At 42.2% G+C, this 27,907-nt stretch overlaps 2 protein-coding genes across 2 annotated transcripts in view; one reads left to right on the top strand and one right to left on the bottom strand.

Moving 5' to 3' along the window:
• Positions 1–27,907, bottom strand: part of LOC134210055 (uncharacterized) — a 923,126-nt gene that overhangs the window by 335,114 nt on the left and 560,105 nt on the right. The gene's annotated exons all lie outside the window — the stretch shown is intronic.
• Positions 1,197–27,240, top strand: LOC134210044 (phospholipid-transporting ATPase ABCA3-like). The gene is made up of 11 exons (XM_062686067.1): positions 1,197–1,361; positions 21,535–21,814; positions 21,886–22,075; positions 22,144–22,404; positions 22,465–22,719; positions 22,866–22,989; positions 23,052–24,435; positions 24,494–24,567; positions 24,621–24,982; positions 25,038–26,911; positions 26,973–27,240. Exons 2-11 carry the CDS (start codon positions 21,600–21,602, stop codon positions 27,148–27,150), a joined length of 4,917 nt encoding a protein of 1,638 aa, XP_062542051.1. The 5' UTR covers positions 1,197–1,361; positions 21,535–21,599; the 3' UTR covers positions 27,151–27,240.

Below are 27,907 nucleotides of genomic sequence, written 5' to 3'. Positions count from 1 at the left end.
AGGAAAGTGCTGCGTAGTGGGGTGCAGATGGCGGAGGAGGCGAATGAACCACGAGTTGCATCAGCTGTTGGGAGAACCATCCATCGTTCACACCGCGAAAATCGGACGACTGCGGTGGGCCGGGCACGTAGCCAGAATGTCGGACAATAACCCGGTGAAAATGGTTCTCGACAACGATCCGACGGGCACAAGAAGGCGAGGTGCGCAGCGGGCAAGGTGGATCGATCAGGTGGAAGATGACTTGCGGACCCTCCGTAGACTGCGGGGCTGACGACGTGTAGCCATGGACCGAGCCGAATGGAGAAGACTCTTATATACCGCACAGGTCACTTCGGCCTTAGTCTGAATAAATAATAAAAATACAGCACGAAAGCACAATCGGTCAAGATAGAGAAAATAATAATAATTTGGGAACTCATCGAAAATATATTTATTCATGCTTAAATATATAAAAATATTTTTATGAACTGCTTTCAGATAGTCATTCAAGTTTGTTATTAAGAACGGATTTGAGCAGGGCAATTACAAATTTGCTGAAGTCACCTTGTTGACGGACACTAGATTTCAATCAGATTAGTTACATTCAATTTCATCCAAGCAGACCTTATGACTTGAATCGCTATGGTACGAACGGCGTTTCGCACGACTTATCTTGAGCCGCTCAAAGCGCACCATTGGAAGATTACACAAAATCTCTATCGATAAGTCAAACGATCGACAAATGGCATCCGCCGCAGCCAAATGTGATATGGCAAACGACGACGTATAACGATGGGCACGAGACAAAGGCTTATCATGAGAACATTGATTGGGATAGGGTAGAACGGCGTCATATGGGTACCCCTTGTGCTCTGGATGAGATAGACTGGTTTCCAATTCATGGTCCAAACATTTATGATTTTAATTTCTATTACTTTTAGCATGAAAAAAAAGATTCATGGCATGTTCTATCCATAAGAAAACAGTTTCCGATCTTTCCTGGACAGGTATCTTCAATATGCGAAGGGGGCGATGAATTTCCGTAACAGCGTGATACAGCAGTGGTACAGGTTGTGGTAGGCAGACGTTGAATGATAAGAACCGCGCACTGATAAGGTGATATTGGCGATACTTCTGATAAGCGAACGATAATAAACGGACCTATGGGTGAAGCTAAGATAGCCAATCGAAACAAAAACTAAGTCCTTCGCAGCTAAAGTGTGTCAGTCCTGGCGTGAATTTGAGCGGCATCGGTTCGGCACTGGTTTGGTGAAGTGAGATATTGAAGAGGTTGTGGAGGTTTACGTGGCAGTAGAGAATTCGACTAAGTGGAAGAGGCGTTATACTAAGGACGTTTTTACTTTGGCGGGAATTCACACGGGGTAAATGATTACATATCTTATTGGTGAATCACCCATTGATTGAAAGCTATTGCACCTAAATGATAATCGTACTTATCGGCACATTAGTCGTATATTATCTGAGTTTCGGTGTTTTTTGATAGATTAAGTAAATAGTGAATAATCCAAACGCTGTTTTTTTATTAGTTAATACGAAACATCAACTATAAATTAGATTCAATGAGATATTAAACGGGTCCTCATTTGGTTTCGTTGCAATATGTTTGACGTTGTACACAATTGGAAGCGGCTTATCTTCATCACCCCTCAATAACAAAATATATCTAATCGTATTTCTTCGTCTGATTGCATGATTTGCTTACAGCAGTTTTCTAGCTATGAAAAAAATCACACAATAATCCATTTTGTGGTCAAATCAATCAATCCAGTATGAAATCATATGATTCGTGATAACAATTTCTTAAACTTCCTTTAAAGTATTGAAAACTTTCAACACAGGCTAAAATATTTAGTTTCTACTGTTCCAATGTAGGAAAAGTTTTATCACGGTGGATTTCAACGTGTTCGGTGATCAATGAAAGTGAAGTGTTTGCATGGCATTATTTAGAATGGAATTGCGTTGGTCACTCAAATGTTTTGCGATTTTAATAGAACTAGGGGAAATGACGTCTTTAACAGGTTTTGTTCTATTATTGTCAGGAGGGTTTTTGCTGACCAAATTTTATGAAATTTGGCCACAATATTTTTTGATATGCAAAGAATGTTTATGCCAAATTTGAGCATAATAAGTTATAGAAAACCCCCCTGACAATAATAGAACAAAACCTGCCAAAGCCATAATTTCCCCTACATTGATCTTGCAAACTAGTGTTTTATAGAGCACCATTGTAATGTTCATAAAATAAATGCTTAGTAAAAAAAAATTGCCAATGGCTATTTGTCGTATTTTTTCTCGGCGGCGGCGTAAATCTGTGTGACTATTTCAACGTCATGTGTGTGTCATCCTCTATCCCACACCCAGTCGAGGGCGTTGGTCGAATAGTACCTACTACGAATACACAGGATTTTGTTTTTACACGATTTTTTTTCGCTCGTATTTTTGATCGTGTGACTTCAACTTACCTCCAAAATCTTCGCAACATGTTTCAAAAAATCCAGAATAAATCAAAGAAAAATCACATGATAATTAATATGCGTTAAACATTTAGGATGAGTGGAAAATTGAGAAAATGTAAATCGTGTAAAAACAGAATCCAGTGTAATTTGATTAGATATCATGCTTCGCAATGGTGCCCTTTTTATTACGAACAATAGTATTGTAAAATGCAATCATTTGTGAAGCAAGAAATCTGATTTATAAGATACCTTTTTGAACAATTTTGTTTTCTGACCTCCAGACTGTCGGTGAGGGCGTTGACCCATTCTCACCTTCCAAACTAACGCTAACGCTAACGCAAACTAATGCTAACGAATTGAAAGTCAAGAAGAGTTACCGTCGCTAATTAAAGCGTGAACCGGGTATCTGGAACACCCATAGTATCCGGCCACTTTCTCACTTCTAACCCAAGGCTTCCAGATCCAGAAAGGAGAAATGGCAGAACACTCTGATTTTCCTTAGTACACTTCATTTGGAAAGTTCTTTTATTCAGTTCCCGTTTTCCTTGTATGTCCAACATTCATCCTGTTAATTGCATACTCGGCAACTCGGCCGTACGGAAATCATTTTTCGTTAAATAACTTGGCTGCGCATATGCACAGCACATGTTTTCGAAATGGACAAATTTGGGAAAACAATCCACGTGTCTCTAAGGGACTCGAACGCTCAATCTCCTCGTCTATGTAGACAAAGACGTAAGGTCCCATTTCCCCCGGGCCTAACACTCTGCTGGCCAATGCTGCTGGACTGTTGGCTAATGGTAGAACATTCCCTTCCCTAGCATACTTAACGAACTCTCAGCCAGCGGGATTTGCAGAAGGCCTCCGATAGTGCAATTGTCGACAAGCCAAGTATTCGTCCCCGATGCGTAAGGCAGTAAGCGTCACGTACGTTATGCTCCACGAGGATGACAAGCTACGCCATCTTTGTCACATCGTTTCTAACTCACTCATACGAATGCACTGCGAATGCAACATAAATAATTGCGAGGGTGAAAATGATATAAAACGAACAAAGGCATAGACAGTACCTTGGGCAACTAGCATTCTAAATAATTGAGCAAATAAGTTGAACATTCTTAAGTTTGAAGCATGGAATCAAGTGTAAAATTGTTTTAATTGATAATTCGTTAAATTTTCTCTATTTTCTCATGATTGTATCATGTTGCATTATTGAGTGGTATGGGCGTTTTGCATTATATTCTCCTGTAAAAACGTAAACATTCAAAATTCACGCACATACTATTGCAAAATAAATCAGTATTGGGGTAATTTGACACTGGGGGATAAATTTATCACCCAAAAAAGAACGAACAGGCAAACTTGTCAAAATCCATAGTAAAAAAATTGGATGTCGCTCCTCTGGTATGCTCGATGCGCTTACGTTTACGGGACACATACGAATCGCCCGATTGTTTGCAAATAGCAACTTTATAGAACAACCCCTCGAAATAAGATTCCTCAATGATCCCACGGTCTGAACAATCCCTCTCGAACTTTAGGTGGAAACAATCGAACGGGTTTAAAGTATGCTCACTCAGTTTACACGGTTAGAAAAAAGTACCTAATATTAGGTACTTTTCACTCAAATCGGGGGTTTAGTGTGGGAACCCAAAATTAAGTAATTTTATCTTGAAATTAAGTAAAATTCACCTAATATTAAGTAAAATAAACTTAATTTTAAATAGAAACTAACCAAAAGTTAGGTAAATTTCACTCAACTTTTGTAAACATCAGATTACTCAACGTTGGGTTCCCACACTTTAATGCCCTTATTGAATGGTTTTGCTCTTCATTTTATGACAACAAAGGGAAGAGGAGGGAGATGCAAGAGAAAAAAGTACCTAAAATTAGGTACTTTTTTCTAACTGTAGGGTGTATCCAGTTTTCCGCGAGCGGTAATGGCCGCCAGCTTGTCTGCGGGTCAGTCTCTGATTTGACGTATGTGGAGGTCAACTGCACCCACCGTTCAAGACTTTTGATCAATGTAGTATATAAAAAGGCTTGGATTCACTTAATCAGCACCTTCTTTTATGCCACATTGGTCAAAATGCTCAGAGCGGTGGGTGCAGTTGACCTCCAGAAATGTCAAATCAGAGACTAACCCGCAGGCAAGCTGGCGGCCATTACCGCTCGCGGAAAACTGGATAGGGTTTCGCCTGTAAAATCGACAACTTGAACAGTTTTTTTGGATGTTCTATCTGATTTTGTTGCACGGAAGTGAGTTCCACTATTATTGTCGCTTCTGGTTTCGGAATAGAAACCGGCGAAATCGCAGTGATGGATAGATCCCAGAAGTCTACATCACAGGCGTATTCCTTGATTTATTCCGGAGCACCATTGCTTTACCATTACATATGTACAGTATGAGAATTCCCTAAAGAAATAGAAGTTTTCCAAGTCTACTTCCCATAATGAGTGTGAAATAATGTGGGAAATATTCTTGGTTCCATCCATTGTGCGTAATTTCCACTCACGATACATACTTATGCAATGGCAAGCAAAGAAAAGCTTTCAATAAATAACTATGGAAATGCTAAATAGAACGCTAAGTTAAAAATCAGGCAAAATTCCAGTTGGAATGTAGTGCCATTGTAAGAGAAGAAAAATCGCGTTTGATTGATTATTTGATTACAATTTTATCAAGGCAAACATTCCAAAACAACCAAATTCTTTAAATATGTATCATGGTTTGTGCACAACCAACTATCACAATAAAAAGTACGCAGATTTCAAAAACAAAGCTAAAGCAAAGCTAAAGCAAAGCTAAAGCAAAGCTAAAGCAAAGCTAAAGCAAAGCTAAAGCAAAGCTAAAGCAAAGCTAAAGCAAAGCTAAAGCAAAGCTAAAGCAAAGCTGAAGCATAGCTAAAGGAAAGCTAAAATAAAGCTAATTTAAAGCTAAACTAAAGCTAAAACTAAAGCAAAGCTAAAGCAAAGCTAATGCAAAGCTAAAGCAAAGCTAAAGCAAAGCTAAAGCAAAGCTAAAGCAAAGCTAAAGCAAAGCTAAAGCAAAGCTAAAGCAAAGCTAAAGCAAAGCTAAAGCAAAGCTAAAGAAAAAGCTAAAGCAAAGCTAAAGCAAAGCTAAAGCAAAGCTAAAGCAAAGCTAAAGCAAAGCTAAAGCAAAGCTAAAGCAAAGCTAAAGCAAAGCTAAAGCAAAGCTAAAGCAAAGCTAAAGCAAAGCTAAAGCAAAGCTAAAGCAAAGCTAAAGCAAAGCTAAAGCAAAGCTAAAGCAAAGCTAAAGCAAAGCTAAAGCTAAGCTAAAGCTAAGCTAAAGCTAAGCTAAAGCTAAGCTAAAGCTAAGCTAAAGCTAAGCTAAAGCTAAGCTAAAGCTAAGCTAAAGCTAAGCTAAAGCTAAGCTAAAGCTAAGCTAAAGCTAAGCTAAAGCTAAGCTAAAGCTAAGCTAAAGCTAAGCTAAAGCTAAGCTAAAGCTAAGCTAAAGCTAAGCTAAAGCTAAGCTAAAGCTAAGCTAAAGCTAAGCTAAAGCTAAGCTAAAGCTAAGCTAAAGCTAAGCTAAAGCTAAGCCAAATGTTAATGTTTAGGTATATTCGAGGTAATAAAATTAGAGCATTCGTTATTTTCAGACAGTTAGAAATCACAACAATGTTGCTGTTACTGCATATTTCCATCACTATATTGAATACTAGGTAAGGCGCGCGGCTACAAAGCAAGACCATGCTGAGAGTGGCTGGGTTCGATTCCCAGTGCCGGTCTAGGCAGTTTTCGGATTGGAAATTGTCTCGACTTCCCTGGGCATAAAAGTATCATCATGTTAGCCTCATGATATACAAATGCACAAATGGTAACCTGGCTTAGAAACCTCGCAGTTAATAACTGTGGAAGTGCTTAATGAACACTAAGCTGCGAGGCGGCTCTGTCCCAGTGTGGGGATGTAATGCCAAGAAGAAGAAGAAGAAGAAGAAGAATATTGAATACTAATCATTATCCATCCCTTCATTATTTCCGTAACAATAAGCGAAAGCAAGTTTTATTTTCGATAAGAGGATGTTTTGAACAATCAGTATGCAAATAGTTGTCGAAAGACATCTAGTGGAAAATATGAGAACTAATATTTTTCTTCGCACGAAATTCTAGTTTTTTCTTTCTCTTCAGTCTATCGGAATGCGGTATGAAGAGAAGAAATTTTTGGAAAGAGAAAGAGAATTTAATTTATGAATCTCTTTTTTTTAAAGAAATTTTTCAATTTTTTCTTGAACCTTCGGAATTCGGCTGCTGGTGGCTTAATACCCGGCATATAGGCAATTAACTTTGAATGTACTGAAAAAAATGCCAATCTAAGAATCGCCATTTTGCTGAAGGCCACTAGGCCGAAAGTTGTTTGGCCGGATGGGTCATTTAGCCGAATAGGTCATTTGGCCAAATAGGTTATTTGGCGTCTCACTTTTCACTTCTCAGTCATCATTTCTCACTTCTCACTGTAAAAAGTACGGAATGAGAAGTTAGAAACGATGAGGGAGAAGATAGGCGTCTCTCTGCTTATTTCAATCTTCCCACTTTTCACAGTGAGAAGTGATAAGTGGAAAATGAGGAGTGCTCAAATCTCATTTCTCACTTCTCACTGTGAAAAGTAAGTAGTGCGAAATGAAACGTGAGACGGCTCACTACTCGCTTTTCACAGTGAGAAATGAGGAGTGAGAAGTGTTTCGTTTTATTTTCTCACTTCGCTCGCACTACTCATTTCTCATTTCTCACTGTAAAAAGAGATAAGTGCAAAGTGAATATGAATCGTCTCACTTTTCATTTCGCAGTACTCACTTTTGACAGTAAGAGGTGACGTCTCACTTCTTACTACACACTACTCATTTCTTACTTCTCACTGTGAAAAGTAAACCATTGGAACCCTCTCCATGTTCAAGGGGATCGGGTCATCCACATGACGGCGTCAGTCTTCCCCCGGTGGCCAGGAGCCACTTGCATGGAGCGAGCAGCTGGCACTCCAGAACAGCCAACATAAACAGCTCCATTGCGATGTACTTGAAAAGAGGGGACAACTCGGAAGCTCTTCAAAGATCGGTAGCACTTTTTACCTACTTATGGATCCTGTACACCTCCGGTGGCGCAAAGGGCCGATTTGAAAGATCTCCGTCCTGAGCGATGTCCAGGTATCGCTTTAACCTTTTGCCAGGTTAGATTTCGGTCGACTTCTTTTATTTCTTTTCCGCCCCTAAGAAGAGTGTGGCCGACTCAGCCCCACTTCCGATCCCGAATTTCTGTTGCTGTCGGCCTCTGGTGACAACGACGATGGAGCTCGTTGTTTGCGATCCAGTTGTGAGTGAGTGTTCTCCACTGATACACACCATGTTTTGCTAGCGTATAACATCACAGATTTCACGATATTAGAAGCTTTCAAAATTTTCCACTGATTTCCCGGTTACTGTGAAACTGGAAAGTATCACCGTGTTTACATCCAACGATTTTTTTTTGTTGACGTTGATGACTAAACCTGCCGAAGAGGAGCGCTCGGAATGGTTTTTGAGCTTACTTTGCGTATCAGAGCGCCGTCGAGTGAGGAGTGCAAGGTCATCAGCCAATTAAAAGTCGTTTAGGTGCTTCATGGTTATAGGCTGCCATAGCACCCCGCGGTTTGGTTCAATCAATCGCACCTACCAGAATCTCGTCGATTACGATGAGAAACAGTAGCCTCACACCAGCTACGACCCGGATCGGGTCGGACAAGACCCCATTGTGCAGCACTCTACACGAGGAGGCCTCGTACTGTGCCTCGATGAGGCCAATGATTGTCTACGGAAAGCTGTTTCGTAGTCAACGAATACCAAGTAAAGGGACTCTTGGAATTCGTTGACCTGCTCCAGAATGATACGGAGCTTGACAATATGGTCCACACAAGATCTTCCGGCACGGAATTCGGCCTGCTGCCGCCGGAGAGTCGCATCGATCTTCTCCTGAATCCGGGCTAGGATAACTTTGCATAGAACTTTGGGAACGGTACACAGCAACATAATGCCTCGTCAGTTATCGCATACAGTCAGGTCACTCTTTTTGGGCACCTTCACTAAGATACCTTGCATTCAGTCGACCGGGAAAGTTGCGGTGTCCCAAATATTACGAAATAAACGATGCAGTAGTTGAGCGGATGTCATGGGGTCAGCTTTGAGCATCTCGGCTGATGCCGAGGTGGTGGTGGCCTGGCTGGCACTTGAAAAGGGCCCGCAACGTTAGGCATAAGTACGTTAGGCATAAGGACGTTAGGCATAATGTACGTTAGGCATAATGGACGTTTGGTATAATTCTGCCTTCTTTATGTCATGGGCTGTTCTTAGAGTTATTTTATGCCTAACGTCCATTATGCTTCACGTCCATTTTGCCTAACGTACTTATGCCTAACGTTCGTTATGCCTAACGTTCGTTATGCCTAACGTCCATTATGCCTAACGTACTTATGCCCAACGTCTTTATGGCTAACGGAGTATACCCACTTGAAAAGTTGTTCGAAGTACTCGAACCAGCGTTTCAGCTGGTCAATTGGTTCATCTTCGCCACGCTTAAGCGTCGTGAGATATCGTAGAGGAGGCGAATGTCTCCGGTTGCAGTGGCTCTCTATCCTTCGTCGGCCAGAGAGTCCGCCCACGCTCGCTTGTCTCGTCGTTGACGGGCTAAGACTTTGGCTCCTCTGGTTTTTGATCGCTCTATCGCGGCTTTGGCTTCCCTTCGCTCCTCTATCTCTCCCCAGGTCTCATCGGTGATCCATTGTTTTCTCTTGGTGCGCAGTTTGTTGAAGATGATGCGACTGCAAACCCCAGCACGCCATGCCTTCTAGGCGTGCCACAAAATGTAAATTAATGTAGAAATAAAATTAAGTTCTGATTTGACCGTCTAGCAACAAAGTCGTTTTATTGCTTTCGGTCCGAGCTACGGCCACTTCCCATAGGTTATGGGCCATTTGTGAAGAAAATTCTAGAAGTTTAAGAAAAAGATTTTTTTTTCATCGTTTTTATCAAGACTATTTCAAGTTCCCAGTATGGACGGAAGCAAGTTTGGCCTGGAAAAGCTGAAGAGTGGCGGATACAAATGCTGGCAATTTAAAGTGGAGATGCTGTTGGTGCGTGAAAATGTCTGGCAACACGTGGCGGAGGCCGCTCCAGTACCTCCGACGGATGCGTGGAAGGAAGGAGATGCCAAAGCACGGGCCACTATTGTCGTATTTAAAAAAGTTGTCTAAAACAGAGTACACCGGTGACGGGGACATAGAGGGAAATTTGTTCCACATGGAGGAGCTGTTTGCATGCCTCGCGAACGTAGGACACGAGCTTGAATCCAATTTGAAGGTAGCGAAGGTGTTGAAGAGTATGCCCGACTCGTTCGATACCTTAACTACAGCGTTGGAAAGCCGATCCGACAATGAGCTCACAATGGAGCTAGTGAAGCGGAAACTATTAGACGAAGCACAAAAGCGAGCAGTGAAAAACCATCGTGGTAAGTCTATTCTGCGTGCCGGTGTCTGCCACAACTGTCACAAACCGGGACACGTGAAGCGCGAGTGCCCAGTTTCAAGAACTGGAAGGGAAGCAAGCGATGGAGCGCCAAGCCGCGTGTCGAAGAAAAATTCAAAATATAAAGCGATGGTTGGCAAGGCAACGCATTTTGCATTCATGGTTGCTGCGACGAAAAATTCTTCTAAGTTATGGATCGTCGATTCGGGTGCAACATCGCACATGTGTTCTGACCATTCGTTTTTCGATGACTTGAAGCCAAGCTCGGGGGTTTTCATTACGTTGGCGGATGGAAATGGAACGTTTGTGAAAGGAGTTGGTTCCGGACGCCTGTTTTGCCAAAACGAGAATAGAGACCACCATGTGGTTACTCTGTCAGACGTCTACTATGTCCCAAATTTGGATTCAAACTTGATATTGGTTGTCAAGGGAGTAGAAGTAATATTCTCCAATCATAGGGATTGCGTGATCCAACGTGACAGTATCGAAGGAAATTGGTGGGCTGTACCAATTATTTAAATATTTGCAAAGAGCACGGTATGTTGGCATCGTACCACAAGAAGAACTGTCTTCACCACTGGCATCGAAAATTAGGTCACCGTGACGTAGAAGCGATACAGCAGACAGTGCGTTATGAATTGGCAACCAACGTCAGCATCCAGAAGTGTGGCGTATCGATGACATGTGAGTGTTGTGTTGAAGAAAAAATTGCTCGACTCCCTTTCCCCAGGAAATTGGACAGACAGTCGTCAAAAGTTCTTGACATTGTTCACACGGACATCTGTGGGCCGATGAACACGGTGTCGCCAGGTGGTGCGCGATACTTCCTGTCGATGATCGACGACTACAGTCGATACACTCAAGTATATTTCCTCAAGGAGAAGTCGGACGCTGTGGAAATAATAGAAGAATCCGTGAGTGTGGTGAAAAATCGCTTTGGGCGGTGTCCGACAGTTATTCGCTCCGTTCAAGGTGGCGAATATAAATCGAAGCAATTGGGACGATTCTATAAATCGTAACTTCACGGTGACATCGTTGGGAGATATTCGTCAATTTTTGGGCATCCAAGTTCGGCGCAACGAGAATCAATTTTCCATAAATCAACGTGCCTATGTACAAAAGTTGTTGGTGCGTTTTGGGTTGACCGAAGCGAAATCGTCGAAAATTCCTATGGACCCTTGCCACCTGCAACAAAAGGAGAAGCATAGAATAGCTAAGTTACGGTGTACTTCGTAGATTGGACACTAGTGATACTCATGTTTTTCTTTTGAAATCCTTATTCAGATTGCTATCAGAAATTAAGGTGGGTGTGGTCCTTGATTTCAATCTAGGATAAAAATCACAAAAGCATGAGGATTACTACTCCTGGCCACGCCCATCTTCACCGTAACTTGGGAGGGGAAGGAAGTGTTGGTGTAGTACTTACTTAACGAGAGGCCCACGACTCAGCGACACCGTCATAAGTACCACGGAGTTGGATATTGGGAAGGTATTCGTTGGGTCAGGATTTGTCTGTAGCTGACAATGTGACCGTGGTAGATCTTACACCGTAACACACCACGCAAAGGTGTCTACCTGCAATAAAAGGATGAGGGTGAGAAACTGCCAAACAATCACCAGCATTCGAGTCTGATTGGTGGTTTGTGTTATGTGGCAGTAAGCACCCGACCGGACATCGCGGTCAGCGTATCAATCCTTCGGCGATCGGTGAGCAATCCGTCACAGGCAGATTGAATGGAGGCTAAACGAATCCTCCGATATCTCAAGTTCACCCTGGATCATGAGCTCGATCTGGGACCTGGACATACGGCAATGGAGGTATTCGTCGACGCTGATTGGGCCGGCGATACAAAAACCCGGAAGTCAAATTCCGGATTCCTGGTGACATTTTGTGGAGGACCAATCCACTGGGCATCGCGGGAACGAACCTGTGTTGCATTGAGTAGCACCGAAGCGGTATTTGTGGCGCTCGCTGAGTGCTGTCAAGAGGTGCAGTGGATCGTTTGTTTGTTGAACGATTTCTGCGTAAACGTGCCGAAGCCGATTTGAATTCACGAGGACAACCAGTCGTGTATCAAGCAACTGGAATCCGGAAAGATGAATAACCGATCTAAGCACATCGACACGAAGTATCATTTCGTTCGGCAGATGCATCAAGAAGGAAAAATCTCGGTGCAGTGCAGCCGTTAGCAAACCAAAAGTCGCGTCGTCCAACTCTCTCCTCCTGCTGACGAAGCCGCGCAATGCGCAGGCGTATTTCGCCAATGAGGAGGTGATGATCAGACGCGATATCGGCACTACGTTTATTCCGTACATCAAGAAGGCTCCGTTTCCATTTTCGGCTGGTGTAGATGTGGTCAATTTGATTTTCTGTAAAGCCGTCACGGGAGACCCACGTGACGTCGTGAAGCGGTCGATGAGGGAAGAGCGATCCCCCGATCACCATGTCTTTATTAGCACAGAATTTTGCGAACAGCTCTCCGTTTTCGCTCATTTCTCCGAGACCATGGTTCGACTTGTCGGATCTAATCTTCGCATTGAAGTTGCTCATACAGATCATGATATCACCCTTCGGAATTCTATCTACGACGGCATTGAGTTGGCTGTAGAAGTTCTCTTTGTCTTGCAGATCGGCAGCATCGGTTGGCGCATAACATTGGATCATAGTAAGGTTTTGGACCCATGTTCTAAATCTGGCAACGATTATCCTTTCACTTATAGGTTCCCACTTCATAAGCAAATTTTTAATAAACAATAGGGTAAGAGCTGTATTTTTGACATGGATCATATTTTGAACCACCTTGCGGAATTTTGCATTATTATCAAACAAAATAATTTTATCAAGAAACATTTAAATTTTGCCTCAAAAAGAAACTATTCTCAAGGTGTCTTCTACAGTTGGTTCTTATAAAATGTAGCATATTATGCTACTAAGTTTAGAACAATTTCACGTATTTCCCCATTCGTGCTGGATTAGACCAAACCCAAGACGACATTTTAAAACTAAAGTCTGTACATAGATTTAAAATAAGTGAATGATGTCGTTTGCCTTATTAAAACCTAATAAAACAGTTTCATATCTCAGGTAAAACACTGCATGTTTAAAAATAGGTTCACGCAATACCTGAACAGACCAATTCCCAAGGGCCAAAATTTTCAAAAGCCAAAAGGTAAAATTATTCACAAATCTCAACCATCGAGCCATTGAAAATGCATTGTCTTGCGAGTTAATAAGACGCGTGTATACTGGTTGGGCTCAATGAAATGAAAATTTATTTAACTAATTACTTCAATTAAACAAACTAGGTTGCTACAAAGCAGCGCTTGGTTACATAATGTTCCCATGGGAAAAGTGTCAAAACGTACGCAAACGTACCCATTCTGCGTGGCTCTTAACGGTGCCCTTATATCGTGGGTTACTAATGCTCAATACACAACGCTCCTTCTTAACATACGATTCCAAGAAGTTTCTTGAATGCTTCATGTTTGTATCTTGTAAGTGGTTTTGTAAAGACGTCCGCTGGTTGTTGATCGGTGGGAACATAATCCAGTGTAACTGCGCCACGATTCAATGCTTCGCGATGAAAATGATATCGAATCGAAATATGTTTTGTACGAGGGTTGTAACCTTGATTTCTTGCTAAACATAATGCTGATTGGTTTTATCACATATGTAGGATTGGTACAGTACAGCTTCGGTTAATTTGTTCCAACATCTGCTGCCACCAGAGAGCTTCTTGTGTGGTTCTTGATAGTGCGATCACGGTGCCCCGGTAGACCGTTATCAAATATAGAAGATTAATATAATAATAGATAATAGATAGATTAATATAGTAATAGAGTATATTTGCCGTTATTATAAAATAAAAATGTCCATCAAAACCAAGCACACACACACTTAAATTAGCAACCCTATAACCAGAGACCGGCGGAGTGAAAAACTGACGAAATGGCAACGTATGAAAATGCATGAAATCGGTTAAATTATACTGGCAACACTTGGACTTTTTGCTTGCTTCATGGAAGCAAAAAGTAAACAAGTCGAATTGGAACCGCTTTTGACGGTTTGATTGGAAACAAGATGGCGTCTTCGCCGATCTCTTATTCTAGTATTTCTAACTTAAATAGATGTTATGAGTTCGGTAATTTTTTTCACGGATTTCTACGGTAATTAAAAAAATTACAGATTTTTCGGTAATTTCGGAGTGACGTATTCATATCTGTAATTTAAATTACCGATTTTCTGTGAATTAGTTCTGATTCACCGAGTTCAGCAAATATTTCTACCGAAAATTCTGTGAATCAGCTTCAGCACCGAAGTCGGTAACATATTTTGCTGGAGTTTCGGTAATTGGAGCTGCAGATCGTCGCACCAAAGCATCAAGTGTCAAAATGGCTGCTTCACACGATGTCCACAGTTATTTTTCAAGTGCCGCAGAGAAAATTCTACTCATTTCATATTTAAACATACCTCGAAAGTATTTAGAGGAGTTGGCGTTGGAAATCGGGTAGCTGGTTTGGTTAAGATACAGGTAAAATATAAATTCCGTTGTTTGGAGGCACTCTGAGTGAATGATTTCATTTGTTACAGCCTGAAGAAGACTCCCGCAGGCTTTAGAAAGCGGCTCAATGATGGTTTGTTGTCAATTTCCCGGTGTGTCAGAAGGATGCGCGGATTGCTGTTGGATGTTGGATGTTGGAGAGGAAGATCATGTCGATGCTTCCTCGTATTCTCCAAGTTCCTAAACCTGCCGATAAAAACTTCCTCCTTTTCATGGATGGAGAATTAACCGCTATCAAATTTCTGCATTGTTTTCAATGACTGATTATGAACGAACTTATTTATATAAATATTATTGTGAGGAAAACAAAATACAATAAATTGGTAAAATATCGCCATTATTTGAAATGCAAATAATAATTTTCCAGTGAATGCGATTACGAAAAAAAAAATGTTTTTCTTGGTAAAATGTTCCGATCTGTCAGGCGACAGATTGCCGCCTGATGCAATTTACAGATCTGGTTCAGTTTTTCGGTAGACATTTACCGAACAGTCAGTACATTTGACAGCTTTCCTCTCAATGGCAACTTACAGATGTTTCGGTGGTTTTTTATTTTACCGAAACCATTACCGACCGTTCAGCTGTTGAGAATTCGGTAATCGAATTACCGAAGTCGGTAACTCTTTCTAAGTGTGCAGGGCTCGATTCCTGTAGTAATTCTGCACCTCTGGACCAATTTTTAAAAAAATCCCTAGGAGGAATCTCGAGAAATCTTGATTTGAAGTTTTTAGTTAAGAAATTTCAAAAGAATCCATATAAGAATCCAAAAATATCATCAAAAACCCTGATTAATCCACCTAGATAGATGTCCTTCAATTCGTCTTGTACCTGCCGGTCGGAAGTAACCACCAGCTTTGCAGGGTTGCTGTCCGGCATTCTTGAAATATGCCCTGCCCATCGTACCCTTCCAGCTTTAGCTAACTTCTGGGTACTGGGTTCGCCGTAGAGCTGGGCGAGCTCTTGTTTCATCCTTCGCCGTCACACACCATTCTCTTCCACAACGCCAAAGATGCCCCTAAGCACGCGTTGCCGTTTTTAGAACCATAAATATTTACAACTGAGTGTGTGTTGCTTTCAATGTTTAATAGAATGAAAGGTAAAAATTAATTTAAATTTAGTGTTTATGTTCATAATGGAGAGAAGTAAGACCAGAGTTCGTGTAGAATAATAGTAGTTAGAAGCTGTTATACTCGATCATAGCACTTATTACCCGATCTTTGCTGCCAAATCTCGTCAAAGTTCTAATCAACGGACTAGAAAAAGCATGTTTGATATGTAAGCCAAGACCTATTCCGGTACCAAAACATGACAATTCAAGATATGGTACTTTGACGTGAATGGAAGCTGCAGCTTTTTCCAGCTGCTAGCGAAGCCATCAATTGCTTCCTCAAAACCATGCTCGAGTTTCAAAGAGCTGTATCTTGCGTACACTTTTTTGAAATCATGCAGAACCTGCTGATTGAAATATTAATTAGAAAATTGTTAATGTTTAGGCAGAGTAACTTACCGTGACATAATCCGAAAGATCGGGATTCTAGTGAACTCTATGCAATTTGTTGATGCATCATTTGTACTTGGTTCACCCATAAATTTACCCAACATGGCGCTTTTCGAGTAACTTTAAAATCGTATTAACAATTCCGAACTAGATGTGTAGTGGCGGAGATAAGCAAAGATTCATTTTGTACAAAGAAACAAAGTGTTTTTAAAAGTTCGTAGATTGAATATTTTATCTTCGTCGTAACCGAAAACCCAAAAGAATATGCACAAAGCTTGTAAAATTCTTTCGTTCTCTTGTGCATTTTGTGCTTTTGCCTTGCTTGTGCTTTTCCTGATGTTTTCCTTGGTTCTGGAGATCTCATTCTATATGCCGAGCTCACTTTTGAAAATTGTAGCTTTTCCTTAAGGCCATCTTTGGAGTCATTACCAGTCCCATGATCTTTTTGCGGGAAAATCTCAGAATATGATAAAGCTCCGGCAATTAAATTGTTACAGCATCTGACGAAGATCTAACCTGTTCTATAATGCTAAGCAACTACACTACTTTAAACAAATCTTTAAGCTGTTGTTTTTTTTTCATCAATTTCATTCGTACTCCAATCTGATGCTCGAATACATTTGTGAATACAATAAAAAAATACAAACTTTAATCTGAATGGCATTCAACAAATAATCTGCAGCCTGCACGTTAATTCATGAATGGTTCTGAACGAGGGTAGCATTCTTGAAGATAGACGGCTTCAAGCCATACAAAAAACATACCTAAGTCAGTTTGGTGAGCTTAACCAGTAGTAAAAATTTATAATTGTAATAAAATTAACAAACGCAAACTGGTTGAAAACAACTTGGACCACTTTTTGGACGGCTTTGAAGGTATTTTGGGGATATTATTGAATTAAAATATAGATTCTTTTTAAATTTCTTAATAAAAAACTTCAAATCAAGATTTCTCGAGATTCCTCCTCGGTTTTTTTTTTAAAAATGGGTCCGGAGGTGCAGAATTACCACAGAAATCGAGCCTTGTACTTGTAATGGTTTTGATGGACATTTTTTTTTTATAATAACGGTCTACCGGCGCACCGTGCGCGATGTATTCGGCTTCACATGTTGAAAGCGCCACAACATCTTGTCGTTTGCAGTTCCACGATAGTGGTAGATTTTCTATTCTCTGTATTTCCTTCCCAATCCGCATCCGTGTAACCAGTCAACTGCGGGTTGTCGTTCAAGGAATATTCTAGACGATTATTTGATGAGCCTTTGAGATAACGCATAATACGTTTTACTGCTTCCCAATGAGGGCGACCAGGATTATTGCTGAATTTACTAACCATGTTGACAGCGAACGCAATGTCCGGTCTTGTTGCTTGTGCAATATATGTCAGAGAACCTACGGCTTCTTTATATGGGATGCCCTGCATGATTCGAAGTTCTTCTTGATCAGATGGACACATTGTCTTGTCGAGCTTCACACCAGGATCAACCGGAGTAGAAACAGGATTACTGTTCGCCAAATTGAAAAGTTCTAGTAAAACTTGAATAGACTCACTTGTCATAAGACGAGTTTGTACAATCCCATTGAATTCCACCACTTAATTGTATCTTGACAGATACGTATTTCGACCTCAACAGTAAGGCCGTCTCCAGTGTCTCGTACTTGACTCGACTTGAATATACTATTGTTGATCAAGCCAAATCTTGCCCTTCGTTCTGTCACGTGTAATTCTTAATCCAACACAAACACATGCTTCTCCCAAATCTTTCATCTTAAAGCGGGTGTTGAGAAAAGTTTTCAGCCTTTTCTTCAGAATAGCATCATTCGTAAACAGGAGGAAGTCATCAACATATATTGTAACGTAAATCATTTTCTCTCCATCAATCTTGAAATATAGACATGGGTCTAATGCTGAACGCTCCAAACCAAATTCACGCAACACTTCATCAAGTTGGAGATTCCATACACGGCTGGATTGTTTCAAGCCATACAAAGCTTTCTTTAAACGGCATACTTTTGATGGATCTTGAACAAAACCTTCGGGTTGTTCCATGAAAATTACTTCGTCGGACAATTTCCCTTGAAGAAAAGCGGTCACTGCATCCATTTGGTCTATGTCTAAGTTGTATTGAACCGCCAGTGACATCAGATATCGAGTAGTCGAGTAGCGTACGACTGGTGAATGCACCTCATCGAAGTCGATTCTGTAGCGTTGTGAACATCCTTTCACTACTAACCTTGCTTCAAATCGCTCCACTTTTCCATCGGGACCTCGTTTCGTTTTGAAGATCCATTTGTTTTTGATCGCCTTACGTCCTTCAGGAAGATCAGTTAATTCCCATGTTTCATTTTCAATCAACGCTTGAATTTCTTCACGCATAGCGGCCGTCCATCGTTTTCGATCAGCTCGTTTAACAGCCTCGGTGTAACTAGCTGGATCATCTGTCATCTCGGTTGTTATCTGGGTTGGTTCTGCGAAATCATCTGATCAGTGATTGAACTAAAACATTTAAAGTCGGAATACTTGCCTGGGGGTTGTCGCTCCCGACCGCTGCGCCTTTATCCAGTGGATCTATCAATTTGCGGTGGGAGCGCAGCTTCAGGCTCTGAATTATTGTTAACTTCATGAACAATATCTTGTAGTTGAATAACTGCTTGCGGTTGAGTAGAACTAACTTCATTTGAATGATGATCATCCACTTCTGGCCAAGTAACTAACTCAACGAAATCCACATTTGATTGTTCAATGCTTGTTGCTGTCGTGTGAAAATCTTGCTCTTCGTTAATAAACACGATGTCTCGGCTTATAATAACTTCATTCTTTTCTTGACAATACACCCGAAATCCTTTAGAATTCTCAGCATAACCAACAAAAATTCCTTCAATCGATTTCGGATCAAACTTTCTTCGTTTTTGCTTTGGACAATGCACCATCACCTGAGATCCAAATACTCGTAGATGCTTCACATCCGGTTTCTTTTGCGACCAGGCCTCTTCTGGTGTTATTTCCATTGAACGAGTTGGAGATCTATTCACAAGATAAGCAGCCGTAGCAAAAGCTTCTGCCCAAAACGTTTTCGGAAGTTAGACATCATTTAACATCGATCTTGCCTTTTCAACGAGTGTCCTATTCATCCGTTCTGCAATTCCGTTTTGCTCGGGCGTGTAGGGGCATGATGTTTGGTGAATCACTCCATCTCTTTCGATGCTTTTCTTCATCGTGGCGTTGATGTACTCTGTCCCTCTATCCGACCGCAATATCTTCAACTTACGTCCCGTCTGTCGTTCTGCCAGTGCCTTGAATCTTTCATACACCTCATTTACCTGATTTTTGGATTGTATAAAGTACACAAACACCTTGTGACTAGCATCGTCAACAAAAGTCACGAAGTAACGGCTTCCACCAATCGATTCAACTTCCACCGGTCCGCATACATCCGAATGAACCAGATCCAAAAGATTTTCTGCGCGCGACGAACTAGACCCGAAAGAACTTCTCGCGTGCTTACCTTGAGAGCATGCCACACAGTTAGTCGCTATTCCAAGTCGTAGTGGCATTCCGTCGACAATCTTAGAAAGCTTGGTCATATATTGCTGATTCAAATGTCCGAGTCTCCGGTGCCATAGATTTGAGTTGTGTACCATCAGGGCTTTATTCGACTTTCTTGTGTTCAACTTATACATTCCGTTTTCTTGAATACCGGTAACAACTATATCACCATCTTCATCGCGAACTTCACAACCATCCTTCTTGAAAAGCACAGTCATGTTCTTTGCACAAATCTTACTTATAGACAACAGGTTTGTCATCAGATCAGGAACCATCCAAACATCTTTCACTTCTATTGGCCCTTCTTCCAACTCCAACTTTACAATACCTTTTGCTATCGACTTGATGCTTTGACTACTTGCTGTATCGATCGAATGTATCCAGTCCGCTTGCTTGATGAATCCTTCTTCGGTCCGTGTCATGTGTGAGGTCGCACCAGAATCAAAATACCAATCTTCTTCTTTGCCGATACCTGCAGCTAGCGATACACACAAAGCTTTCCCCTTTGATTTCGAAGAACTTGCTCCTTGTTTCTAAGGACAATTCACATCGAAATGTCACGGTTTCTTGCAATTGAAACAAGCACCATTCTTTCTTTCTGCACTCCCTTTATTTCGCTTCGACTTCTGCTTTGAATAGAGAGCGCCTTCACTGCTGAAACTCTTCAGCGGCCATTTGACATCTTGGATAATCTTCGTCTTCACAACATCAGCAGTTAATGCAATTCCTGAGGCTTGAAGACCCATCACCATCGGATTATAGTATTCAGGCAGTCCTTTCAGGAGTAAAGACGCCAGCCACTGATCGTTGACTTGAAAACCAATTTCTCCTAAATCATTTGCCACCGTAACCAACTGGTCAACATAATCTTCAACGGATTCGCAATCTTCTAACTTGACAGTTGTAAGTTTGTCCAGCAGACCGAACCTCCGGATTAGTCCATCGTCCTGGAACGCTTGCTGCAGTTTCTCCCATGCTTCCTTTGCGGTACCAGCATTCTTGACTAAACTAAAGTTGTGCTTCTCCAAGCTCAGACATATAGTTGCAAGTGCTCGATCACTCATATCCGGATCAACCGCCACATTCGCCGATGGTTTTACTGCACGCCACGTACCTTCTCGTATGAGCAACATTTTCATTGAAAACGCCCACGATGCATAGTTCTGCCTTCCCTTCAATTTCTCTATGGCCGGTAAAGCTACTGCACTTCCAAATTGCGTCCGACTAGCAGTTAAAGACCGCACACTGCTTCCGCTTGCAGCCGGTCCATCACCTTCGCCTGATTGTCTCGCATTTGTACCAGTACGCCTTTCACCATCTGAATTGGAATTATCCCGTGGAATCATCCTCTTGAAATTGAACGAACTATTCTTGATTTGACTACTTCAAGCTTTGACCAGCTCTGGGCCCATAACCTCTTGCGAGTTAATAAGACGCGTGTATACTGGTTGGGCTCAAAGGGACTAATGAAAATTTATTTAACTAATTACTTCAATTAAACAAACTAGGTTGCTACTAAGCAGCGCTTGGTTACTAGGCATAACGGTGCCCTCATATCGTGGGTTACTAATGCTCAATACACAACACATTGAAAACCAATTTTTTGTTTCCATTGATCTATGCGCTATTCACTGTTTTAACGAAGGAGAACAAAAGAACGATGATTCAAATGGATATTTCAATTCAGCCTTGAGTTTTAGGAACTGATTTGGGTGCGTTTCAACTCACGCTTGATTATAGGATCGTGCATGAGTTTTGAGATTTTGGGTTTTTCCCAAATCGACAGTTTTGAACATTTGTATGCTTTGTCTGACAATAAACTTCATTATCTAGATGTACTAAAATCGCATGGTCTAGCTTTATCTCTATCCGATACAGTTATTGCAAGCATAAACTATCGAATATTCGTTATCATTCGCCAATGACTCATATATAACACTCGTTTTTTCCCATCGCAACAAACCAGCTCAACGCAATTCACCGATAAGGTGAAGGCGACGAGAACTGCCTACGGCCACCACCTCTGCCAATATGACATCCAACGGACGAAAGTTCCTTCTTCTAGTGGAGAAAAATTGGATCATCCAGAAGCGGCACTACTTACAAACGTTGTTCGAAATCGTCATTCCGGTACTGTGCTGTTCCGTCTTGCTGCTAGTTCGCGGTCTCGTGGAACCGGAATATGTCTCCGAACCGTCAATTTTCCGTCCATTAGCAACGGACTTGCTAAGTAGTCGGATTTCAATGTAAGTTAATGAGTAGTGTATTAACTGACTACAATCAAAAAGATATAATATCTTTGGAAATTGAATTACAGCGTCAACGGCGAGGAAATCTTCTACCGAGTGGCCTATTCTCCCGAAAACCCTATATTTGATCGAATAATGGCCGACGCAGCCATCTCCTTAAACATCACAGCAACGGGATTTTCTAACGCTCAAGCAATGGAGTCAACCCTCATGAGTCTCAATCTTTTATGCGGAGTGGAGTTCGATGATTCTCTATCGGTATGGTTGCACTTCGGCATCATATCATGATGATGGCCCCTCTTACACTTCTGTGTTCTCTATTTCAGAATGCAACCACCCTTCCGGAAAAGTTAACCTACGCATTGCGCTTTCCCGGAGAACTCCGTTTTGGTGGTGGACTGCTCGCGGATTGGCAGACTCGTCTGCTGATGGTGCCGTTCACACCGCGTCTTCGCGAGCCTTTCTCTGATGACGGCGGATCACCCAGCTATTTTGCCGAGTTCTTTCTCGCCGTGCAGACGGCAGTATCCAAGGCTATCATTAGAGAGCGCAATCCATCGGTGGACATTCCACCCGTTTTCGTTCAGGTATGTCCTCCCAAGAAAGCAAGTGAGTTATTTGAGTAACTCATTCCGGTTCATAAACAGCGTTTCCCATATCCACCGTACTATGATGATCCAATTCTGCAAGCCATGGAACAGTTGCTGTCAACGATCATACTGCTGTCGTTCTTCTATACGTGCTCCGTGATGGTGAAGCACATCGCTGTAGAGAAAGAACGACAGCTGAAGGAAGCGATGAAGATCATGGGGTTACCGAACTGGCTGCACTGGGCTGCATGGTTCGTGAAGAACATTCTTCTGTTGGTGATTACGATATCGTTTGTAACCGTACTGCTTTGTGTGAGTATGGGGCTGTACTATTTGTTCATGTTTATGCACTCCTCGATGGGTCAGAAGAGTAGTTTTATATGGAAGCTTCTAACAAAGGCGTTCCTAAGTTACCAGTATTGAATGATCATTACAATCATCGTTATGTTCCTTTTTAGGTCTCCATCAATGGTGCCGCCATTTTTGAGTACTCAGACTGGACTGCCGTATGGTTCTTCCTATTTATCTACAGCATCACAATAATTTGCTTCAGCTTCATGATGAGTGTCTTCTTCAAGAAAGGTATAATCTTTCCACTCGTCAGCTGATCCCATTCATTGGATGTTATGTTTCTCAACTTGCAGCTAACATCGCCGCCGGTATCGCCGGGCTGATGTGGTTCGTGTTCGCGATGCCGTTCAACATGACCGCGTCGAACTACGACAGCATGGCAACCGGAGGCAAGGTAGGTCTAAGCTTGTTCTTCAACAGTGCCATGTCGTACGCAATGATGAGCACCCTACGAATGGAAGCGAACCAAGTGGGACTGCGGTGGAGCAGTCTGTTCACCCCGGCCACGATCGACGATGGGTTCAGCGTGGGCTTAGCAATCGTAATGCTACTGGTGGATGCCGTCATATATCTGGCGATTGCTTTGTACGTAGAGCAAATAATGCCGGGTGAGTTCGGAGTGGCAAAACCGTGGAATTTTCTGTTCAAGATCGAATTTTGGACAAAACGTGCTCCCAAGGAGAAAGATGTTCCTCGTAAGGTGCTTGAGAGACAGCAGTCGAAGTTCTTTGAAGAGGAACCAACCTCAACACGCGCAGGAATTGAAACGGTGAACCTTCGAAAAGTGTTCAGTGGAAATAAGGTGGCGGTCGAAGGGCTGAATGTTAAAATGTACGAAGATCAAATCACGGTTCTGCTCGGACATAACGGAGCAGGCAAGACCACAACCATGTCCATGTTGACGGGCATGTTTTCGCCAACTTCCGGTACGGCGTACCTCAATGGACATGACATTCGAACTGATATTGAGGGTGTCCAGCAATCGCTAGGGTTGTGTCCACAGCATAATGTCTTGTTCGATGAAATGACCGTCAGCGAACATCTGAAGTTCTTCGGGAGATTAAAAGGTGTATCGAATGCAGCCATAAACAGTGAAATAGACAGATATTTAAAATTGTTGGAATTAGACAATAAGCGCAATGCTCAATCGCATACCCTTTCCGGGGGTATGAAGCGAAAACTCGCTGTAGGAATTGCTCTGTGCGGTGGTTCTAAGGTCGTACTATTGGATGAACCGACATCAGGGATGGATCCGTCGGCACGGAGAGCGCTTTGGGACTTGCTGCAGAAGGAAAAGAAGGACCGTACAATGCTGTTGTCTACGCATTTCATGGACGAGGCAGACGTTCTGGGTGATCGCATCGCCATCATGGCCGACGGAGTACTGAAGACTGTTGGATCGCCTTTCTTCTTGAAAAAGACATTTGGCGTTGGGTACAGACTGATTTGCGTTAAAGGAGCTTATTGCAATAAGGAGCTGCTGTGTCACATTTTGAGAACATATATTCCAGATATACGCGTCGAGACCGATATTGGTTCGGAGTTATCGTTTGTGTTGCATGAGAGGTACATCGGAACTTTTCAGAAGATGTTGGAAGAGCTGGAGAATCGAATGAAGGAATGTGATGTGGCCAGCTTTGGAATTTCTTTAACTACTATGGAGGAAGTATTTTTGAAGTATGTTACAAATAAATTTACGGGATATGCAAATTTATCATTAAGCACTTGCTTCTAGAGCCGGCAGTGACTCGTTTGTGGAGAGTGATTACTCCAACGGAAAATCGGCTTATGAAACAACTATCCAGAAAGGTGAGTGAAATCATTTTTAAATCTTACATCATATATAATTACAATTATTCCAGATATTCTGAGTAATATGAGCCTTCTGACGGGAAACAACCTGCTTATGAGTCAAACCAAGGGACAGTTTTTGAAGAAGATGCTATCCTCACTTCGATCATGGGGTTCGCTACTCATTCAGAACGTTATTCCGATTTTTTTCATCGTAATGTCATTCTTAATCGTAAGAAGTTTTTCAAGCGACCAAGATCTACCACCGCTTGAGATCGCTTTGGATTCCTATAAAGACACTGTAACTGTTCTGGATGGCGATTCCACAAGCGATGCCCGAACCAAGGCCTACCAGAACTTATTCAGCGATATTGATGGATCTCATCAACTGATAACTGTTCCGAATAGTGTGCCAGAATTTATTCTAGAAAAAGTAAGTTGTTCCTATTAATACACCATTTTCAGCGCACTAATATTCATCATTTCAGTCTGTGACGGCCATTTCCGAAATTAACATACGCTATCTCGTTGGAGCCACTCTCAACGACACAGCATACACTGGTTGGTTCAACAACAAAGGCTATCACACAGCGCCCCTGGCCCTGTCACTGATCTACAACTCCATTCTGAGTGCCGAATGTCCAAACTGTGAGCTAACAGTAATCAACAAGCCGTTGCCGTTCCAACTAGAGACTACGTTAGTGATCATCAACACCGGAATCAACGTCGGATTTCAGCTAGCCTTCAATAGTGGCTTTGCAATGGCTTTCGTCGCTGCTCTGTTCGTTCTGTTCTACATCCGTGAGCGAACTTCCCGTGCCAAACTACTGCAATATGTCAGCGGAACCAACATCGCTCTTTATTGGGGCGTTGCCTTCGTTTGGGACTATCTCATGTATTTGGTAACTTGTCTGCTGTACATTGCTACCCTTGCCATCTTCCAGGAAGAAGGTTGGTCCTCCTTCACAGAACTTGGCCGCGTATTTCTGCTGTTGATGCTTTTCGGAGTGGCATTCCTTCCAACTACATATCTCAGCTCATTTATATTCACGGTACCGGCCACAGGGTTCGTAATTGTTATGCTGATCAACATCGCTTCCGGAGCTATACTCTTCACCGCTGTTGTTTTACTTAAGTTCGACGGCATTAACTTGGACGACATCGGCAATGCTTTGGAATGGGTCTTCATGTTCTTCCCGAACTTTGCCCTAACACATGGACTGAACAACATCAATCAGATAACCAGCACTAACTTGTTCTGTCAGAAACAGTGTGATCTGATCGAGGGTTGCTTAATGGACAACATCTGCGCGTTGGACTCAAGATGCTGCGTTCCAGATGTGTTCTCTTTCGACGAACTCGGCATAAATCGTAACCTGCTGTTTCTTGCCTTCGTTGGAGCATCTTCGTTTTTGTTAATCTTGGCATTTGAGTACCGCTGGATTCACAGAGTCATCGACGCTGTGTACAAACGTAAGCTCCCATGGTCACCTGTCCCAATGGATGAAGATTCTGACGTTTCGGCAGAAAAGGCACGTGTTCAGGCAATGTCACCTATCGAGCGGAATCAGTACAATTTAGTTATCAAGGGTCTGACCAAGTACTACAAGAGCTTCCAAGCGGTGAATAATCTTTCGGTGGCGATCGATCGGTCAGAGTGCTTTGGATTGCTGGGAGTCAACGGTGCAGGGAAGACATCCACATTCAAGATTATGACCGGCGATGAGAGTTTCTCCTCCGGAGAAGCTTGGGTCAAAGGGATTAGTTTGGTCACCAATATGAGTACCGTTTACCAAAAGATCGGTTACTGTCCGCAGTTCGATGCTCTCCATGAAGATCTGACAGGACGGGAAACGTTGAAGATTTACGCACTGTTGCGAGGCGTTCGCCGCGAGAACGTCAACAATGTATCGCTGACATTGGCGGAGGATTTGAATTTCCTTAAACACATCGACAAGAAAACAAAGGAATACAGCGGAGGAAACAAACGCAAGTTGAGTACGGCGTTGGCCTTGATGGGCAATCCGTCTGTGGTCTATTTGGACGAACCTACGACTGGCATGGACCCGGGAGCAAAGCGTCAATTCTGGAACATGATCTGCAAGGTGCGCAGTTCAGGGAAGTCGATCGTGCTGACGTCACACAGCATGGAGGAATGCGAAGCATTGTGCACCCGGCTGGCGATTATGGTCAACGGGGAGTTCAAGTGTTTGGGCTCGACTCAGCACTTGAAGAACAAATTCTCCAAGGGATTCCTGTTGACCATTAAGGTGAAGAAAAGGGAGAACATTCAGGAACAGCTGCAAAGTGTTGGAAGGGTTAAGTTGGTTATTTTGAGCCAGTTCAGTGGAGCTGTTCTGAAGTAAGTTTTGGATGAGTATTTAAATCGCAGGATTTGCGACTAATATTTTGCCATTCTACAGGGAGGAGTATCAAGATTCGTTAAGCTTCCACGTGCCACAAACGAATCTGAAGTGGTCGACGATGTTCGGCATGATGGAGTTCAACAAGGAGCAGCTGGGTATTGAAGACTACGCGCTGGGACAGACTTCGTTGGAGCAAGTGTTCTTGTTCTTCACGAAGAACCAGCGTGTTGCCTAACCAGGAGGTCAACGAATTGTGTTGTGATTGCATATTTATTGTGTTGTTTGTGCTGAATCTTTTATAAAATAAAAATTTGTTATATTGAAACCATGATGATGAGATAAATCAAAAGATTTTTTTTTGGTATTTTGTGCTCATTATACTCTGTAGGATGTATGGCATGAAACATACTGATAACGGTATTGTCCAACAAACGATGAAAGCGGACTAAATCGTATTTTCCAGATTAGCAGTAATGATTTGTTTCGAGCTCATAGCACAATATTGGTATCTAAGTCAGAATCTCACTCGAGTTCTATCATCATGTTGAGCCTTTTTCTTATTTTCCATTTTTAGCAACCAAATCGTAAAACATTGTATACGTTACATATAAATAATATATGAAATCACGAAATAAGTTGGTGTATGTTATATAATGAAAATATACTGGATTCCTGAAATAATGAGCTATGTTCCTTTTTCGGGGAACAGATTTTTTCCACGTGAAGCCAACTGTCAAACCCCACCACATCTTAAGCAAGCCACAAAAGTCGTAGTTGCCTGCGGAGGTGTCGCCAAGCCCTCGGACATAGCCCTTGCTACACCCCATGCGATGCTGACTACCGTGAGGATAGGAGAACGCGGACGCATACGAATAATAACCTTGCTGACGTGGAGCGAAACACCTGCAACGAATTGCTGCTTTCGTCTAAATAAGATCAGACTCCGTTGATCACGTCGTAATTACAGTCGATCGACCCAGGTAGGAGAAACA

Source organism: Armigeres subalbatus, chromosome 2, assembly GCF_024139115.2.
Source record: "Armigeres subalbatus isolate Guangzhou_Male chromosome 2, GZ_Asu_2, whole genome shotgun sequence".
Taxonomy (NCBI): Eukaryota; Metazoa; Arthropoda; class Insecta; order Diptera; family Culicidae; genus Armigeres; species Armigeres subalbatus.
Note: the sequence above shows the minus strand (reverse complement) of the source record. Positions and strands in the feature narration are given on the sequence as shown.